The sequence below is a fragment of the Alexandromys fortis genome, unplaced genomic scaffold, assembly GCF_014885135.2.
Source record: "Alexandromys fortis isolate MF-2015 unplaced genomic scaffold, M_Fortis_MF-2015_v1.1 scaffold_156, whole genome shotgun sequence".
In the NCBI taxonomy this organism is placed as follows: Eukaryota; Metazoa; Chordata; class Mammalia; order Rodentia; family Cricetidae; genus Alexandromys; species Alexandromys fortis.
The window spans coordinates 3,687,273-3,708,695 of NW_026068028.1; the positions used below are offsets into that span (position 1 = coordinate 3,687,273).

Here is a 21,423-nt window from a genome sequence, read left to right on the forward strand (position 1 = left end):
GACATTTCTCCTTGTAACGGTCTGGCTTATAAACCACCAAGTGTCCCAGATCTTAATTGCTTTCCCATCAGCCATGTATCCTTCCTTGACACCAGATCTTCTCCCTCAGTACACTCCCAATATGACTTTAGTAGTACCCTTTGAAGTTAGGGTAGAGATGAGAACCCCATTCCAGCCAAAGAGGAACCCAAGAGAGGCACAGGCAGAATTTCTCTCCTCTCTCTGTTTCTCTCCCTCCCTCCACCACTCTCTCTCCTCACCCCCTCCCCAGCATTAGCAGTGTATCTAGCATGCTCTGTGATTAGCCACACTCATGACCCTCTGATATCCTGGGGATAGCCAACCAGCAACTGCACTGCAAAAAGAACAGGACTCCTGGTGCGTGGGATCGCAGCTTTCTCCTCCCCTAAGTTTGTAAGTTTTCAGACTTCTGAGGAAAGAGTTGCCTTTGATACTTCCTAATGGTTCAGCCCTCCCCAGAGCATCCACACAGGGAACGATAAGGCCATCTCTTGGACGATCTGAGCATTGTCACCTGCGAGGCTGGCTCAACAGTCTTGGATGCCCTGATATTACCTGTTTTCGTGCACAGCCTTGCAGGGAGGGACCACAAGGCAGTTTTACAATTTTATTTCATGTCATTATATTTTGTTGCTTTAACTATTGGGGGGAATAAAGGCGTCTTCATGTGGCTCACTGATTTCTCTTTCTCGTGGTGGCTGTCATCCTTTCCCAAGCTCAGCTCTGTGGGAGACAGGGGTAAATCCCGGAGACTCATGTCACTGAGGGATGAAGTGTTTATTCTCTGCATTCGAGAACTTACGGGCAAGTCTCGGGGCAACACCAGCCTTCGCATCTCCTACGAGTCAGAGAAGAATCATGGTGAGGAGGAGCATGGGGGTTGAGAACACCTGTTGACATCATCAAAGGAAGCTGTCAATGGGAGCAACCTGCTGAACCTCCCCAGGTTCAAACCCAGGCTTTGCTCTGGAATACCAACAGTTACAGATAGTTAACTGTTTTTTTTTTTTTTTTTTTTCTAGCTCTTGATACCACGTGGAGAGTGAGCATGGTGCTGATTGGGCAGAGTGCATCAGGATTAAGTGTTTGCGCAGTCTTCAGTGCTGCACCCAGGAGACGTTTGATTGAGAAATGGCCCCTGTGGGCTCACATATTTGAGTACCCCGAGGGGTGTTGTTTGGGAGAGGTTGTGGACCTTTAGGAGGTGGGGCCTTGCTGGAGGAAATACATCATTGGGGGCTAGCTTTGAGAGTTTACAGCCTTGCTCCAGTTCCTGTTCTCTCTGCTTCCTGTTTGTGGAATATCATCATCAGCCATCATCCTGATGCCGTCATGCTGCAAGTATCACTGCTATTGTGGGCTCTGTTTCTCTGAAGTCATAAGCCCAGATAAACCCTTTCCTTCCCCATGTGATTTTGGTCAAAGTGTTTTTGTCACGCAACAGAAAGGTCACTGCTACAACATGACATGTGTTAAGAACTCAACAGCTGAGCGCTGTACCTTCTAGCACATGGGAGACAGTCTCTTCCCACGGAGAAGGCAACCGCATCCACTTCTTGGGACTTGTTCTGCAGGAAGACCATGTGTGTGCGTGTGTGTGTGTGTGTGTGTGTGTGTGTGTGTGTGTGTATGTGTGTGTGTGTGTATGTGTGTTTTTAGAAAGCAGTGCTAACTCCTTCTGAGTAACTAGTTTATACCTATTCTCCTTAGCTACTTACCACGATTGCATCTGCAACACTCTTTTGGTTGGTGGCAGTGTTTCCCTGGAAACACACAAGCTCCTTGGGGTTGGGGGCTTGTATTTCATTCCCGGGTTTGGGTCTGACACAAATACAGTGTCTGAAGACTATTGGCCAGTGGACAGAAGAAGAATCTGGCTAGTTTCTAGAAAGTTTGGAGAATAATAGTTTCCAAGTTCAGCTTCCCATGGGAGTCACTGGTAGTTAGTGTGACAACCATCTGGTTTGCTCTGGTCTCAGGGAGCTGGGATATTTGCTTTTAGAACAGGGACCTATGGGTTTTCGGAGGCTCACGGCTTCACATGCTAAAAGTTGGGGGCAAGTATGCCATTCTTGGGAAAACCAGAATGAGTCGGCCACTTCATCCACAGGGCTTCGAGACCTATTGATGCGATGTCTGGGATCCAACTCCAAACTTCTTCTTTAGCTGTTCTGAGAAAGACTTTGATGCTAACACTTCCGAATGCCTGGCTGATTCTGATGTTCAGATTCGCATTTGTACAGATGTGTAACTGTCGGTTCCAGCATACCATGGAGGGCTCCGACTAGTTGTAGTTGATATCCTGTCTCTTCCATGTTTGGGTTCTGATTGTTTAACCCCATTAGTGGCCTCCTAAGTTTGCCCATGGTGCCTTCCAAGATGCATAATTTTTGATGTGTGCCACAGCAGGAGCAAGGTTGGTGTATACTGACTCAGCAATAACATACAAAGGCACTAGGTACGGAATCATTTAAGAAGGCAGTTACAAGCCCCCACCTGCCCAGAATGGTCTGCATAATTGAAATCATGAAAGTCTGGGATCTATCATGCGCGCTTGTGTATGTGTTGTGTGTGTGCATCCATGGACACATGGAGGTCAGAAGAACATGGTAGATGCCCTGCTCTATCATACCCTTCCTTATTTTCTTGAGATATGGGCTCTCTGGCTGAACCTATAGCTAGGCTGGCATCCACTGTGTCCCAGGGATCCTCCAGTTTCTGCCCCACCCCACCCACAGTGCTAGAATCACAGGCATGAATGGGGCCATGCTGAGATTTTCCGTAGATGCTTGGGAGTTTGAGCTCAGGCCCTCATGCTTGCTCAGCCCGTCACATCATCTCCCTCAGTCCCTGGGATCTATGTTTTAATCAAGCTTTCCAAGGAGTGCAGAGGCACACCCATGTTTCGGTGATACGATAATTACACCTTCTTTCCAGTCTACATCTTCCCTTGAAATCCTCTCATCTCTGAACATCAAAGCTGGAGCCACTGCCTCTAATCTTCCCCTGGACTTCTTTGACAGGTAACGGTCCCATGCTACTTAGGAGACCACGTATAATGGCAGATGGGAAGATGACGCTCAACTCATCCCTTCCTGTTCTGTGAGCAAGGGCAGGAGTCTATTTTTCTACAGTCAGGAGATTAGATACCTGCCGTTCTAAGATACCGAGCTTTGGAGTTTAGTTTTAATCTTTTGTTACTTAGCATTATTGGGGGGCCAGAACTGACTAATACACTCCTGAAAAGGACAAAGAACTGAGGTCTGGCATTAGTGCCCCACCCCAAGACTTAATTTGAAACTCACCGTGGTGGCCAGAGCCTGGAAAGGGGAGAAGATCTGTCCAAACTGATAGCACTTGTGCATGCCGACGTCACCAAAGCGGCTACGGCGTTCCTTCCAGCCTGCCAATCTCTTCTCTGCCTTCATGTCCATAAGGTGCCGGAAAGGGCCCTGCTGGGGCAGACGGGTCATACGTGCCTGCAAAGGGACCAGTTACCATGGACACAGCATAAGACAAATTGTATTCTACAACAGGGGGCTCTTGTTCATGCCTCTCATCGATGAGAGTGACTGTCATTGACTTTTGCCTTCTATCTTTTTTAAAAACATTTTTCTATTTTTATTTTTATTAAAAACTATCTTTTTTTTTCATTTTACATTCCAATCCCAGTCCCAACTCCCTCCCCTCCTCCTGTTCCCTCTACTCCCCACCCCACTACTCCCTATCCACACCTCAGAGAGGGTAATGGTGTCTTCTGTCTTTCTGTTGCTTTCATTGGTTAATAAAGAAACTGCTCTGGGCCCCTGGTAGGGCAGAACTTAGGTAGGTGGAGAAATATAGAACTGAATTCTGGGAGGAAGAAAGTGGAGTCAGGGAGAAGCCATGGATCCTCCGCCTAAGATGGATGCTGATTAGAATCTTTCCCGGTAAGCCACTGCCACATGGCGATACACAGATGAATAGAAATGGGCTAAATTAAGACATAAGAGTTAGCCAGTAAGAAACTAGAGCTAATGGGCCAGGCAGTGTTTTAATTAATAAAATTTCTGTGTGGTTAGTTCAGGTGTAAGCTAGCCGGTCAGACAGGATGAACAAGCGGCCTCTCCTACTACAGGTTAAGGCACATTGCTTTGAGGAAGGACCAAAGAAGGACTTTTTTTTTTTTTTTTTTTTTTTTTTTTTACCATATCCAGGCTGAACACAGTATCCCTCCAAAGAGAATGGGTTCCAAAACGTCAGTACAAGCAGTAAGGATAAATCCTGGTCCCAATGCCAGTAGTCCCACAGTCTGCCCCAGCCATGCAACTGTCACCCTCATTCCAAGGGCCTAGTTTGGTCCTATGTTGGTTCCTTCCCTGTCTGGCCAGAGTTGGTGGGCTCCCATTAGCTCAGGTAAGCTGTTTCAGTGGGTGTCCCCATCATGGTCTTCCTTCCACAGGTCGCTTACATTGGGCATTTTGACCGAGTCACCAGAGAAATGATAATTGTCATTGTCTCCTTCGTTCTCCCTGTTTCAGATCATATTACCCTCATCTCATCGCTCTCTTCTTGCCTTGTTCCCTTGGGTTGTCAACAGGTCCCAAGCTCTTCCTGGACAACACCAGTTTCTCTTATGCAATTAGTGCCTCCTCTTGCCCATGTGTGGCCAGTGGAATAGCATCCTTGACTCCTCACCAGAGGACTTTTCTCAGGACGTCTTGGCTTCCTCAGTAGTGAGAAGTCCCAGCAATTGCTATCTCTATCCACATCTTGAGTTCTTTGTTTCCAAAGAGCCGGGAATGCGGCCAGTAACCGAGACTGGTGGCTGATGGCTCTGGGCTACTGAGAGTTGAGTGTCTCCGCTCCTTCTAAGTAGGCATCTGGCAGGGTGAGGGTATACTGGGGAGTAGGAGGCTGGACTCACCGCAGGAACTTGGTCCCAGTGAAGGAGTTAAACCACATCCTGTCTCCCACATGGCAGGAAATAGGACCATGTTTTGTTTCTTTCAGCATCTTCCAGGACTGACCAGAAAGACACCAGACAGGGAGTTATATAGCTGTCCTGAAGCAGGATGTAGGAGCTGACCGACATTAGAGGCCAGCATGACCTCAGGAATCAAGCCTCTGCCTTCCCAGATGGAAGACTGAGACTCGGTGAGGTGAAAGGCGGGCTTTTCTTGGCCTTGTCACCTTCTCTGGCAGCAGAGTTAAGTATCTCTATATAGGTTTAGTGCAGCGGCTCTTTCAAAAAAATAAGCTGTTTTCAGGGTTCACCCCGAAGAGCCACAGCTTGTTGACAATGGACCTCAGATGGAACAAGACAACCTCATCTGCTCTGACCAGAGCTGACCTCATGTGGAGCTCTCTTTGCAGTGAAAGATGAGGGAACCTTCCATCTCTCAGCCCCGCCAGCTTTGCTGTCCACCCCAATGCGCCTTGCCAACTTTCTTTAGACGGCTCACGCCACCATCACCATGGCCACTGTCATTCACCATCATCCCTACTTTTAATCTAGGACCTAAGTTTGCATCTCTTCTGCTTGCATCCTACCAACCCCAGCTTCTATTGCTCTCTTGTCTTCTCTCCCCCTCACTTCCATTCATCTTCCAAGATTCTGATTTTTGGCTTCTATTAACTTATCGCCTCCACTGGAGACCGTACTAAAGTCTTCTCAGAGTTAGTTTCCCTCAGGATTCTCACGGCATCCTCTTAAAGGGTCTCTGTCCCTTTGTGACTTACAGATAATGTGTCTCTATCTGGACCTGTCCCAATTAGACCCTAAGGGTCTAGTGATCAGGACCTGTGTTTTAGCCACCTACATGGATCACACACTGTGTAGGAAGTTCCCTACAGACATTTGTCACCCAAGTGAGCAATTGGATTTGGATTTTCTGGATAGATGTGTATTAGGAATTAAAGATTCAGAATAATTCTGAAGTTTTGGGGAAGCAGATTTCTTGCAAAGTGAAACGAACCTTTGGGAAGATCAGTTAACCCGTTAGTGGTAGGAAAGACAAAAGGGCCTTCAGGGCATCAAGAGGCAAAGACCAGACCTGTAACACCTGCCGTGGACACACACACCCAGCAGAAACTCAGGGCAGTGAGGCAAAACAGAGGTGTCCAAGGATAGAAAATGCACCAGGAACCTCAGAGAACTGTGACTATGTGACTATGAGCGTTTCTTCTTCTTTTCTTCTTCTTCTTTCTTCTTCTTCTTCTTCTTCTTCTTCTTCTTCTTCTTCTTCTTCTTCTTCTTCTTCTTCTTCTTCTTCTTCTTCTTCTTCTTCTTCTTCTTCTTCTTCTTCTTCTTCTTCTTCTTCTTCTTCTTCTTCTTCTTCTTCTTCTTCTCCCCCTCCTTCTCTTCCTCCTCCTCCTCCCCTCCTCCTCCTTCTCCTCCTTCTCCTTCTTGTAATTTTACACGATTTTTTCGGTCACATAACAAAGTAATAGTAGGAGCTGGAGAGATAGATAGCTCAATGGTTAAAAGCATCTACTATTCTTGCAGAGATCTGAGATTCAGACCCCAGCATCCATGTTGGGAGGTTCACAACTGCCTGTAACTCCTGCTCCATGGGATCCAGCACCCTCTTCTGACCCCTGTGGGAACCTATATACAGGCATACACTCACACATACATACACATAGGAATATCAAAATAAGTATTTTAAAATAATAATAATAATTGTATTTAATCCAACACATTCAAAACATTATCTTATCAGGCAATGGGCATGAACTCATTAGTGACTTAGAGAGGAACTAAATGCCCATGTGTTTCTTCTTTTGAAAGATCCCCAGGTGAAGTTTCGCAGTACTGTTCTCATACTTGCAGTGTTTCATTTCTTTCTAATCGGATACAGTAGCAGGCCAGGGGCAGGGGCAAGGTGAGAATCCTGGTGAGTCAAAACCACTTTCTCCTATCCCTCTGGTCCCCCCACCCCACCCAGCCACTGCTCCACAATTTCTCAGCTCACCCTTCTGTGGGGACACATCTTCTCCGTCTGCAACAGATTAGGAGAAGAAAGAGGACTCACGTCGTGTATTCGGAAGCTCTTTGCTGTTGGAGGGGATAATTCACCGCTCCGTCCTGCAGCCTTGCTGTCAGTCAGACGTGAGGAGATTAGAGGTGGATTCATAGCTCCCAGAGGGGTTGGCAACCTCCAATCTGTTTCAGACAAGCAAGAAGAGAAAGGTTGTATTCCAGAATCTCTGATCTGTTTGTTCTTATGCTAGCATGAACGGGGTTAATTTGGGGGAGTCTGACCACAGGGCATGACAAGAGACGACAACACACACCCTCCGCCAAGACGCCAAGGATGGAGTGGAAGCTGTGGTGGGGATGTGTGGTGGCTAATCTCAAGCCTCTTGGCACTGCTAGGAGTTTTCTTGGTCAGATTATTTTAAGCAGGAAGATTGACTCTCAGTGTGAGCGACACCCTCTGGCGGTAGTCCAGATGGACACGGCCGAAAGAAACTGCTTTCCTACCCGTGTAGTAAGAGGACCGCTTGTTTTGTTCCCGGCTGCTCAGCCCTGAAATAATCACACAGAAGCTATATTATTTAAATCATTGCTTGACCCATTAGCTCTAGCTTCTTATTGGCTGACTCTTACACATTAACTCATTTCTAGTAATCTGTGTATCGCCATGAGGCTGTGGCTTACCTGGTAAAGTTCTGGTGACTCTCTCCAGCAGGGCTACATAGCTTCTCTCTGATTCCACCTCCTTTCTCCCAGCATTCAGCTTACTTTACCCCTCCTACCTCTATTCCCTGCACAGGCCTAAGACAGTTTCTTTATTAACCAATGTTATTCACAGCATACAGAGCGGAATCCCACATCACACCCACTTGCTTGCACACTCACCAGCAGGTTCACCCCAACTTCTTTGGAATTCTGACAGACTGAAGACCAGCAGCTCTCCAGGAAACCCCCAGGCCTTCAGTGCCCTGTTGGGACTGCCGAGGCATTCAGCCTCTTGGGCTGAATAACTACTGTATCCTTAGAAAGCCCACCGTGAGACAGCCATTGTTGGATTAAAAGGACCACGTCCTTTAGCCAAGTCAATGAATCTCACTTTAATAAATGTATTTTTTTTTCTGTCAGCTCTGGTTCTTTTGAGGACTCTAGCTATTAAAGGATACTGGATGACTCCTAGGTGATGCTTGGGTATGCTTCTGCGGATGCTCCGAGAGTGTGATGAGGAGCAAGGGTAATTCTCTCAGCCAGGTGCATCATCAGGGAGCTATTCTGCTGAGCTCTGTGAGATGAGTGGGCCCTCATTGTGGGGATTTAACCGAGTGGAGAATATCATTAGGGCCCCAGCATGACTGTTTAATCAGGTCAATTAAGGAGCCAGTTGTGTAAGCCCTTTCTTTGGCTGCACGGATGCAGAATTCTAGCTCTTTGCAGAGCTTGGCAAACTTTCCCCTCAGAGGCCAGATGGTAAATACTGTAGGATTTGTTGACCACATAGTTTTTCCCCCCAGCTATATAGCATGGCTAATGAGTGCAGAAGTCGCTTCGGTTGGGGCTGGGGAGTTAGTTCATTCGGTAAAGTGCTCTCTGTGCAATTGTGAGGACCCAAGTCTGATCCCCAGAACCTGCATTATAAAAGCCAGGTGTGGTGGTCCATGCCTGTGATCCCAGTACTCAGGAGGCAGAGACAGGAGTATCCCGCGGGCTTGCTGGCCAGCTAGTCTTGGTATATGGGTAAGCCCTAGGTTCAGTGAGAGACTCTATCAGAAAATAAGGTTGAGAGACTAAGGGAAGATGCCCAATGTCCACATGAATGTTTGTGTGTGCGTGCGTGTCCGTGTGCACACACACACACAAGTACAAAGTTTCAATAAAACTTATAGATGCTACAATTGTTCTTAAAATGATTGTGTGTGTGTGTGTTTGTACATGCAGGTGCATATGTGTGTGGTGTGCATAGAGACCAGGGGAAAGCCTTGCCTGACATTTCTCAGTTGCTATCCGTCAGTTCAGCTAGGCTGGCTGGCCAGCAACCTCCAGGAATCCTCTGGTCTCCGCCTCTGCGGTGCTGGGATTATAGTAGCTGCTTGCTGTTGCGCCTGACTTTTATCCGAGTGCGGGAGTCCAGATTTAGTTCCTCATGGTTTCAAAACAAACACTTTACCTTCTGAGCCCTCCTTCTAGCCCCGAAGCTCCTTTATATTAAAAACATAATAAAGGATTCTAAATCCTAGAGCAAACAATTTCATTGACGTATTTGTTAACCACCACCTTCCCTACTGGCCAGCTCAGGATTTATGAGTTTCTTAGGTGCATTCTGTCTCCCAAGGATGCAGGGAAGGGTGATTCATTCCCCACACATGAACCCCGGGGGATAAGTTAGGGCACTGGGTCCTTTAGATTTTCTCTAAAGGTTTCCTCTGAGGGCCAGCCCTGCTCTTAGCTATTGTTCATGTATTTCCTTTCCCTCCAGGAAGGAGGGACCCTGCTGTTGCGGAGGGTATGGGCTGTTGTGTGTTTTGTGCTTCTTCAGCCAGGGGTGCTGTGTGCTTCTCCAACACTGCCTGGAGGCTGAGTGGAAGACCTGAATTTCTCAAAGGATTAAAGCCAGAGAAAGAGCTGGACGGTGGTGGCGTGTGCCTTTAGTGCCAGCACTCAGGAGGCAGAGGCAGGTGGATGTCTGTGAGTTCAAGGCCAGCCTGGTCTACAGAGTGAGTTCCAGGACAGGCTCCAATGCTACATACAGAGAGAAACCCTGTCTCAAAAAAAAAAAAAAAAAAAAAACAACAACAACAACAAAAAAAAAAACCAGAGAAAGAAATAAACTTTACTGAACAGCTCTCCCTAGAAACACAAATTAGATATGAAAACATGACTCAGAATCGCTCTTTCTGAGTGGAGGTCACTGCAGGCACACGTGAAGGGTGATTACTGCAGGTACATGTGGAAGGTAGTGGTCACTGCAGGTACATGTGGAGGGTAGAGGTCACTGAAGGCGCATGTGGAAGGTAGTGGTCACTGCAGGCACATGTGAAGGGTGATAACTGCAGGCACATGTGGAGGGTGGAGGTCACTCTTAGGTGTTGTTTCTCATGCACTGTCCACCTTTTTGTCTAGATGGGGTCTCTCATTGGCCTGGAACTTGCCTGTTAGGCTAGACTGCCTGGGCTATGAACTTCAGAAATGCATCTTTCTCCTTCTTCTGTAGGGATGTCTGATGTGTGCTGCCATGCTAGATTTATCACAGAGGTACTAGGTATCAAACTCGGGTGCTCATGCTTACATAGCAAGCATTTAAATGACAGCCACCTCTCCAGTTCTAAACATTTTTTGGTGGAGTAAGGTCATGGTGGGCTACCATGGTTTAGGGGGGTATCTGGTATTTCACAGATTCTTGATAATTGCTTGGGGACACGCGCATGGGCAGAGGACAGTGAAAATGGCTGTCTGAGCAGACACTCTGTTTTTCTTCCAGCTGCTCTGGTCCCTGGAGTGCCTCTCAGGACTTTTTCAGATATGTGTGATATGAAAGGAGGGGCTTCCCTGATGTGGGAGTGTCATATCAATCTGTTGATTTCATTGGCTGAGCAATAAAAGAAACTGCTTGGCTGGCCCTGATAGGTTAGAACATAGATGGGAGGAGTAAACAGAATAGAATTCTGGGCGGAAGAGGAAGTGAGGTCAGACTCTGCTCTGCTCCGAGAGAGACCCGACAGCTCTGCTCTCTGGAGCAGAGACACCAGGATGGACGGAGGCTAGACTTCCTGGTAAGCGCACCTTGGGGTGCTTACACACATCATTAGAAATGGGCTAGTCCAGGTGCGAGAATTAGCCTGTAAGGGCTAGAGTTCATGGGCCAAGCAGTTCTTAAATGAATACAGTTTGTGTGTTGTTATTTCGGGCATAAGCTAGCCAAGCGGCCCCGCCGCCGCTCCTATTTCAACACTTCCCCTTTAGACACCAGGCACCGGACCACACATGGCTTCTCATCTCGAATGGTCTCCGCTAGCCCCGCATTATCTTAGAAGTAGAATCCAGCTTCTTGAGCCTTTGCTGAAGCCTCCTTAGCCGATACGTGTCTGCTTTTTTGACTCATTCTGCTGGACTCAGGGGTTGTCCATTTAGCAGGCAACAGAGGTAGTCCCACCCAGATTGGGATGTACTGTTGAGTGGAGATGGAGGCCCTGGAGATTAGAAGGGGGCCAGGGAAGTGAGGGAGGTGGCTGCTCTTTATTTTATTGAGATAACCGGGATATTTGGGTAACTTTAAAATTCCATCCTTAGTAATGATTCTTAGGGGGTCTGGGTGGAATAAGGAGGAGGAGAAGATGTATGAAGGCCATCTCTGGAAGGGATTAAGCCCTGGAGATAACACATACTCATAGAAAACTGGGGAAAAAATTAAAAATATGTGCTTATAACCTCAAAATTAATCCCATGCCCTTGATGCTGAAAATACTTCTCTTTGGGCACAGAAAAAAAGCATCTTCCTACTTAACTCTGAGCCCTTTAGAACAAAAACAGCCATATTACTGAACTAGTCTTTCCCTCTTAAGAAGAAAGACAAACGCCGCTGGAGATTGAACCCACGCCCTCATGCATACATGGCGCATACTCTAGCATTGAACTGCACCCACACTGCTTATGTTTATTTTGAGAAAGGGCCTCACCATGTAGCACAGGCTACATAAACGCACCTTACCTTGCCTGCATGAGCCACCATGCCCATGTCTGTGGAGACCAGAGGACAACCCTGGGTGCCATCTTTAGCCCTCCATCACCTTTGAAACAGGGTCTTTCATGTCACCAGGCTGGCTGGTCAGCAAGCTTTAGGGACCCTCCTTTCTGGACCACCCCAGTGCTGGGAGTCCAAGTGTGCACCGCCACATCTAGCGCCTCCTGCAGTTTTACGTGAGTTCCAGGGGACTGAACTCAGGTTTTCATTCTTTCAAGGCAAGCCCTTTATGGACCGAACCATCTCCACAACCCTTTGGAACTACTTTAAAGGGGATTTTAGTGTTCAGGATGGGGCAATGAATGCCCACTGGGTAGGGTAGTAATTCTCAGTCCTGGAAGTGTGGTGGAGCCTCCCAAAAAACTTTCAGTCTAGGAGAAGGTGCACCGGTGCCCATTGCTTCTGAGATTTGCTAAGGGGTGGTGCTTTAGACAAGCTTCCCAGTGTTTCAACCCAGGTAGCAGGGGCTCATACACCACCAGGTTAGAATTGACTTGTCCACGTAGACTCTAGAAGCCAAATAGCTGCTTCTGACTGAAAGCTAGAAGCCAAACCAGGGGCTGTGGAGAGTGGAAATAATAACCCTGTGGATAACAGAGTTTGCCTGGTGTCAGCACTTCTTATTTCTGACAGTGGCTTCCATATGCCAAGAAAACATAGGTTTTTTTTTTTTTAATCTATCAAAAAGTTGTTTGGTTATATTAAAGCTCTAATGCTTCTTGCCAACTTTTGCATCACGGGCAAGCTGTTAATGACAGAGAAACGCTGCTTTAATTTAATTTTGTTGTTGTTACTTTTCCTGCTGTTTCATGTAACCCAGGCTGTCCTCAAACTTTCTATGTAACCAAGATTGGCCTTGACATCTGATCCTCTTTTATCTGCCTCCCAAGAGGTGGATGACATGCAGACATAGCCATGCCTGGCTTGTGACTTCTCTTCAAATGAGGTTTAGGTTACTATTGTTTGAATTCCCCAGCTCCTAGCACGGGGCCCACCATGTGAATTGAGTATTCAAGATGAAACTATGAGGTGGGACCCGAATCTTCATTGTATCGGATTGTATAGGGTATGACAGGCCGAATTCTAAGGTGCCTGTGACTCTGACACACTATGGCGCACATCCTAGATGAACCCTCTCCTTGGATGTGATCTGGGCTGGTGAATATGATCAGCCAACATTCCCATAGCTATGCTACTACATGGAAAAGATGAAGGAATTTCGTAGTTAAAGACCCTAATCACTTGTCTCTAAAGTGATCAAGGAAGAACTTATGGGATTGGAGAAATGGCTCACTGCCCAAGACCACTTGTTGCTTTTCCAGAGGACACACATTTGTTTCCTAGAACTTGTGTGGTAGCTAATAACCATCTGCAACTCCAGTTCCAGGAGATCTGATGTCCTTTTTTGGCTCCAACAGGTGCCACACACATATGGTATCCATGCCTACATGCAGGCCAAACACTCATACCCAGAAATAAAAACAAACAAAAAAGGGGGGCTTATCTTGTCAAGTCTGACATAGTCTATTGAGTCCCTTAGAAATAGTGTTGGGTTCAAAGCCTTCAAGAAGACAAGCCACCACAAGTTCTAAGTCTGCAAAGAAATAGATCTTGCCCAAACCCCAGAGTTGCATGGAAATGCCGAAGACAAGAGTAAGCTAAGGTTCAATCAGTTTCCTGACCCATAAAAATGGGCATAATTAGCAGATGTTTTAATCTACCAATGTGTGGTCATTTTCTTTGTGGCAAGAGGACTCTGATACAGTGGTGGAGAGATAATAACAGAGAGAGGCTAAAGGACTTGGCCAGGGACGCACAGTAGAAACTGATGGAATTTGGAGCCAAGCCTCTACATTTCCTACAGGGTGCTGTTGGCCACTGCTTCAACACCAGTTTACAGAGAAAGGCTCATCACCACCAGCTCTCTTATTTTCTGGAAAATATAAATTGGGACAAACCAAGGCTGGCTGATGCTTTGTTAAATGAGGTGGAATCAGAGGAAAGAACTGACAGCACCTGGAAGATTGATCACCAGAGTCATAGTCAGCCCCAGCTACACCAATCAGAGGAAAAGATGGGTAGACAAGGTAAGAACACACACAAAACCACAAAGAGCAACACGACACCAGTAAAAACTAGTGACCCTACAACAGCAAGACTTGAACAATCAAATATAGATGAGGCAGAATAAAATGATCCAAAAAATAACTTTAGGAGAATGTTTGAGGCCCTTAAAGAGGAAATAAAATTCCCCTCAAAGAAATGGGGGAAAAGACAAAACATTGGAAGACATCAACAAGTTCCTTAAAGAAAACAAAAAAGCAAACATATGAAAAAAATTTTCAAGACTTGAAACTGAAATAGAGACAATAAAGAAAACATAAGCTGAAGGAATCATAGAAACAAAAATTATGAGAAAATAATCAGGGACCACAAATGCAAATATAAACAACAGAATACAAGAGATGGAAGAGAGAATCTCAAGTACTAGAGATACAATAGAGGAAATAGACTCATCAGTCAAAGAAAACATTAAATCTAACAAAACTTAACACAAAATATCCAGGAAATATGGGACACCATAAAAAGACCAAACCTAAGAATAACAGGTATAGAAGAAGAAGTTCAACTCAAAAGCACAGAAAATATATTTAACAAAATCATAGAAGAAAATTTTCCCAACCTGAAGAAAGATATACCTATGAAGAAACAAGAAGCTTACAGAACACCAAATAGACTGGATCCAAAAAAAGTTCTCTCGCCACATAATAATCAAAACACTAAACATACAGAATAAAGAAAGAATATTCAGAGTTGCAAAGGAAAAAGGCCAAGTAACATATAAAGGCAGATCTATCAGAATTACACCTGATTTCTCAATGGAGAAAATGAAAGCCAGAATGTTCTGGTCAAACGTTATGCAGACATTAAGAGACCACAGAAGCCAGCCCAGACTACTATACCCAACAAAACTTTCAATCACCATGGAAGGACAAAAAAATATATTCCATGACAAAACCAGATTTAACCAATATCTAGCCACAAACCCAGCCCTACTCAAAGTACTGGAAGGAAAGCTCCAACCCATGGAAGTTGGCTACATCCACAAAAACACAGATAATTGATGATCTTACAGCAGAAAATCCCAATGAAGAGAAAAACACACAAAATAACATCACCAACAATGAAAGCTAAATTAGCAGGAAATAGCAATCACTGATGATTAAATATCCTTTAATATAAATAGAATCAACTCACCTATAAAAAGACATAGGCTAACAGATTGGATACAAAAACAGAATCCATCCTTCTTCTGCATACAAGAAACACAGCTCAACCTCAAAGACAGACATCACTTCTGATTAAAGGGTTGGGAAAAAAAATTCCTATCAAATGGATCTAAGAAACAAGCTGGTGTAGCTATCCCAATATCTACATGGGAAGTAGAAAAAAACAAGATCTCCTGAGTAAATTGGAAGCATTGGGACCTTGAGAGAGGGTTGACGGGGAGGGGAGAGAAAGGGAGGGGAGCAAAGAAAAAAATACATAGCTCAATAAAATGAATAAAAAAGAAAAACTTTGGGCTGGAGAGATGGCTCAGAGGTTAAGAGCACTGACTGCTCTTCCAGAGGTCCTGAGTTCAATTCGCAGCAACCACATGGTGTCTCACAGCCATTTTTAGTGAGATCTGGTGCTCTCTTCTGGCCAGCAAGCATACAGATAGACAGAAAACTGTATATATAATAAATAAATAAATCTTAAAAAAGAAAAATGTTTTAACTAAATAAATATTTTTTAAAAGAAAAAGAAAAAAGATATAAGAACTAGCTAGCAATACACTTAAGTGATGAGCCTAGCAGTGTTTTTGTTAATACAGTTTCTGTGACTATTTTGGGTCTGGGCAGCCAGGAACGAAAAAGCAGTCTCAGACAAGAGGAAGGACTTATTTGGGCTTACGGTTCTCAGCGTACAGTCCACCGTGGCAGGGAAGGCACGGTGGAGTTCTTGGCTTCAGGAATGTGTGGCCGGTACTCCTCAGATCTCAGGGGACCAGGAAACAGAGAAATTAGTGCACAGCATACTCCAGGTTGTACCACAGAAGACAAGTCCCTGAGATCAGAGGCAAATTACACATCACTCCACAGCGTGCTTGTGGAGGATCCTTTACTCTCACTGAATCTTGGATCTATCTACTGCCTCGCCCTCTCTTTTTTCTTACAGTGAATCTGTTTTGACAGAAAAACAGTCAAGCTCTGCTAAACGACCCAGCCTTAGTGAGCATGTTTGGACAGGATGTCCAATTACGCAATGTTGGTCTGAAAGATGAATTTTCCCCAAGTCTGAATAAATTGGAGCAGCCTCTTTTGATCTACAGTCTCCGGAGTTTTCCTTGATACCCTTGAACAGAAACAGATTATAAGCAAGCGCTGTGGTTTCAGTTGCATCCAGTACACAGCTCTTGGATGAAGAAGGACCTAGGACTCTTCAGTCTATCATCTCTGCCCTTTGCCTACACTTAGATTCCAAAAATCACTGTGCATTTAAAAGCAAACCCATTTCTTTTTCAAACATGCTTGACTCTGTCTCTGTCACACACACACACACTCATACACATACACAATTCCATTTGAAATACTAACATTTCTCTAGGTATTTCATCAGGTAAGGAAAGTCAGTCTTGCTTCTGCCTCTCATCAGCCCTACAGTCAGCTGGGACACTGGGCTCCCACTTCTCCTCCTTCGGTATCGTGTCAGGCTTGCAGGATGAAGGGAACGCCAGTTGGCAGATGTGGAAACCTGCCTAGTTCTGGCAAAAGCATCCATTGGAAACTTGCTTTGTAATTTCCTGAGCGTTTAGGGTCAGAAGTGGGAGGACACCCTCAGATGGAAGAAAAGTCTAATCACTTACACGTGGGAGGAAAATAAGAAACACACAGCCTTGAAAGGGGTGCAGCAATCAGATTCCGAACTCAGGCTCAAGGATAAACGTTCCCCAAACACTACGTATGGAGGGAGTGTGTGCCAACCATCTGAGAAGATTTACTCGGCCCAGATGGGACCACCCGTGGACGGAAAGGATGCTCAGAACCACCGCCCACAGAAATGTTCTCTGAAAGACAGGGATGGCGAGGAGACTGGATAATACATTTTTTAAATTGGTTTTATTCTCCAGAATGTTTTCGGTTCTTGGGGCAGTGCCCGATGCACAGCAAGTATTTGCTGGGCGAACAACAACCGAATGTGGCTTCCATTGGAAACTCTGAAGTTCCTGTCACCCAGCTGGTGGCATAAAGACACGTATAGCTGAGGTGAGAAAGCTAGATGGACCTTGGTCTCCAAACAGAATTGGAGGGAAAGACGCACTGGGAAGGTGAGAAAGCTGGGAGAGAATCAATATGGATGTGTGTGGTATCTGGGAAAGCTCAGGCTCACCAGAGACCCTTAGGAAGTGACTAACAGCAGATGGGTAGAGCCTTTGATGTGAGCATCACCTTCGAAGCTCTGATGATGGCACTTGCGCTGCTTTAAAGCCAAAGCTTTTATCCCAAAGCAAAGGGGCTCCCCTCCTTTTCCTTCCCCCTTTGTTGCCTGTCAGTCATTTCTCTTCTTTGCTTCCCCCAAAGTTCTCCTTGAGGACTAAGAAGTATAATGGGCTTTGCAGGCAATCCATTCTCTAATCCATTATCAGGGTCATGTGTTCATAGCTCTGAAATGTCACTGCAATGAGGATTTTTTTTTTCTGGGGATCAAACTGTAAGTTTCCAAAAAGTACACTGTGTCTGCACAATGTGAACTTAGACTCTGTGCGACTGGGGCACCAGAGGTCATTGGGAGAATTTGGCAAATGCATTTTGTCAATCTCTTTAGCACTATTAGCTCCATGTCCATGACCAGGAGACCTCTTGTCTTTCAGACTGTAAATGAGGGACAAACACTTCTTGGTTTGTCCCTCTGTCATTGAGGTCCACTTAGCAGATCCACTATGCATTTGATGCCTTTAGCTAGAGGAAGACATGGGAATGTAGACAGCTTGCCTCTCTCTCAAGTTGTCTCAGCTCAGGCAACGTGAATAGCACCAGGGTAGAAAGTCCTTGTCTTTGGTACTAAAGTAATTCTGTGGGTAGATAACAGGAGAGGCTGAAAGGAAGGGACAAAAAGGGGGGAGGAAGGAGAATCTGCTAGGAGAATGGGGGTGTAGCTCACTTGATACTTTAGTGGCCAGAGTGCTTGCCTAGGATCCAGAGAGCCCCAGGTTTGATCCCCAGTGCAAACTTGATCACTGCTACATAGCTGTCATCCAGCACTCCATGGAAGCAGGAGGATCTGGAGTTCAAGGACATCCTTTGTTATAGAGGGAATAAGAGGCCAGCCTGTGATACACGAGGCTGGGTCTAGAAATACATAAATGAATAAATAGAAACCATTGTCTCGAAAATAAACTAATAAAAACCCACTTCATTAAAAAATAGCATTTGCAAGAGTAGAAGAAGAAGGTGCTGTGACCTGTCTCCATCTCCGCTGACATTATGCGTATCAGGTACAGCACCGTTACCATGACTCAGAAGACACCCTCTGTTGGCACGAGGCAAGGTTTGTTCTTCAGTCTTGTAGAGAGCTCTCATTGGCTAGTAGCTATTCTCCTAATGGGAAAGTCTCTGGGATTCAGGTTTGAACCTCACTAGGTTTAGAAGCTCCACTCAGCATGGAGGAACCCAATTATAAATATGCAAAAGCAAAGTAAGGGACAAAGACTTGAGGACCCCCTTGCCAAAGACAGTGTATCACCAAGTGTAAGCTCCACACACTTCCATCAGATCCTCTCTCTGAGAATTTCTTTTAATTAAGTAAAATCTTGACCAGCTGTGAACTCTTTGAGTTTGATTAGCAACCAGCCTGGCAAGATATGCTCACAGGTTCAACAGTAGCACCAATGTGGGGAAAAGGGCCAGCCCAAGAAACTCACCCTGGCTCTGAGACCTGAGCCAGTGAAAGAAACATATTCTGGTTCTGAGACCCAAGCCAGTGAAAGAAATACTTTAGTCCTGAACCCAGAACCAAAGAAATATACCCTGACCCTGAAACCAGTGTCAAAGGATTCTAGGATCAGAATCAGAGAAAGAAATATGACTTAGTCCTGAAATTCAACCCAAAAGGTTAAAAAGCGCCATGGAAGAAACATACTTTTGGTGTGGGAAGTCCTTCTGTATATGTGTTGCTTTTATTTGTTAATAAAGAAGCTGCTTTTGGCCAATAGCTTAACAGGGTAAAGCCAGGTTGAAAGAGATATAGAGAGAGAGTAGGCAGAGTCAGGGAGAAGCCATTAGCTGCCACTGGGGACAGGTGCCTCATCTGGAGTCTGCAGAAACTTTGCCAGTAGGCCATAACCTCGTGATGCACAAATTAATGGAAATGGGTTAGTTTAGGATATAAGAGCTAGCTAGCAATATGTTTAAGCTATTGGCCAAACAGTATTGCAAATAATGTAGCTTTCTGAGTGATTATTTCAGGTCTAAGTGACCAGGAACAAACAAGCAGCCTCCCTCAACACACTTTGGCCCTGAAACCAGAGTCAAATCTGTCCCTGACTATCTAAGCAGAAAACTAACAAATTCCTGAGTAGGAAATGAACCAATCCCTGTGCAGAAAACCAACCAATCCCTAAGCAGAGATCTAGTCATTCTGAGCTCAAGGGACTGAAACCGGATCAGTTCTCACCCTAAAAATCTTCTCCCTGGAAAAACTCTGCCCCCTAAGAAGCCCTGTTTAAGTCCTGCACCTGTTCCGTCTGCTGCTGCCTTTTTTTCACCCTGGCAGAGGCAGCCACTCTCTTGGATCACCAACCCCCCCTCCCCCCCCAACAATGAATCTCTTGAATAAGGTTTGGGTGAGACCTTCTTTTGTCAGAATGGCGCAGAGGAGAGAAGTACCATTTCACAGGAGCTGGAGTGAAGCAGAGCAGAGTGTACATGAACTCACAGTGTTGTGAAAGCACGCATAATAACTGCAAGTACAAAACAGATATAAATCTACGCATGGAATGGGGAGGTGCCGATGACGTCTCGCCCCTTGCTGAGGTTCTATTGACCATCAATAGCATCTGTGAAAGTTAGTTCTCTTGAAGGATGTGGCCCCTGGTAGGTTGACCATGCTCCAGTGGTGACCCAAGAGTTATTAGACTGTGTAAATTGAACTCAATGGATTATTTTTTTTTTAAAAGGACACAGATTTGGAAGAGGTAGATTTGGGAGGAGTTAGGGAGAGAAGTCGAGGTGAATATAGTATTATTATAATAGTATTATCACTGAGGTGACTATAGTAAAAATTTATGTAAAATTCACAAAGGATTAACAAAGATGTTTTAAAAGATAAGTGCATGAAAATAAACCCTCCCATTCCTATGTTCTTCTTTTCAGGTATTGTTTCATAACAATGAAAAAAAGCAAGTAATATGAAAAGTAGAGTTTTTGAGCCAAAAAGTTTCACCATGGATGGTAGTAGCTTGGCAGACTTGCTTTATAACAATGTATATTACATATTATATATAATTTGCTGCATATTATATATGTATAATATACTAAATATAATATACGTATTAGTGTTTTCTTGTGCCACTAGCTTTCTCCTTGTCCTGGGCAGGGCCCGCAGCTCCAGAATCTTGGTTTGTAAGCCCCCTCCCTATGCTTATGTGGGTACCAGGGTTGGGCTCCCACCTTTCACATCTTTTCGTCGTTCTGTTTTACTAAGTAAAGGTCCTTCCTCTGCAGCTCCCTCTTCTTCCACCTCCTTAGTTTTGCTCCCAGTGCTCCAGACACCCTCCATGTCCTGTAGCATCTGACCGTGGGGAGAGTGGTGGTCTTCTGGAAGGTCTTCATGCTTTTTGTTCTCCTTTTTCCTCTCATGGGAAATCCTGCATGTAAAGAAAAAAAAATAAAGTCCACCATAAAATAATTTCAGAATGACCCAATGACCTACAAATAACTCACCCAGGATATGGTCAAGTGAGGGAGAGATTGAGCTGGGCCCACTTACCACTTTCCCCGCCCCCAACTTCATGAAGAATGAGTTAATGTGGACAGAAAAGAAATTGGTAATGTCCACTGATTATTGAAGAAGACATTGCTGGGAGAGGGTGAACACAGTCTCGAGGAGTGGTGATGCCGGTCATTATAACTTTTAGTTACTTTCCTTATTGCTATAACCAAATACCTTACAAAAGCAATGTTATAGCAAGGAAGGAGGAAGGATTTATTTTGGCTCACAGTTTGAGAGGAGACAGTCCATTACAGCGGGGAAGCCTTGATAGCAGGAATGGGAGGCTTGCAAGTCACATCGCATCAGTCATCAGGAAGCAGAAAACGAAAAGGAATCCCAGGCAGGGCTGTTTATAAATCCCCATGCCCACCCCAGTGACCAGCTTCCTCCAGTGAGGCTCCATATGCTACAGGTTCTACAGCCTTCTCAAAGAGCCTCCAGCTGGTGACCAACCATTTAAACTCATGAGGTCTATGGGGAGACTGATCTGGTATGCTCCTCCAAAAGTCCATATGTTGAAGATACCCAGCTCATGGTATTCTTCTCCCCTTCTCTTTCTGCTTCCTGATGATGTGGTGAGCAGATTTACAGCCCCCTCACTCCTCACCATGAGGAGATGCTTTGATACCCTGGCACTCAGGCTCAGAGATAATGGAGCTGACCTGTCAGGAGCCAT

General features: G+C 45.3%; 1 protein-coding gene across 1 annotated transcript; it reads right to left on the reverse strand.

Annotated features, from left to right (window-relative positions):
* Positions 1-545: 545 nt before the first annotated feature.
* Positions 546-21,423, reverse strand: LOC126514992 (uncharacterized). The gene is made up of 6 exons (XM_050164285.1): positions 21,410-21,423; positions 20,426-20,622; positions 13,385-13,391; positions 6,978-7,107; positions 3,327-3,500; positions 546-859 (listed from the first exon to the last, which is right to left on the reverse strand). Exons 1-6 carry the CDS (start codon positions 21,421-21,423, stop codon positions 629-631), a joined length of 753 nt encoding a protein of 250 aa, XP_050020242.1. The 3' UTR covers positions 546-628.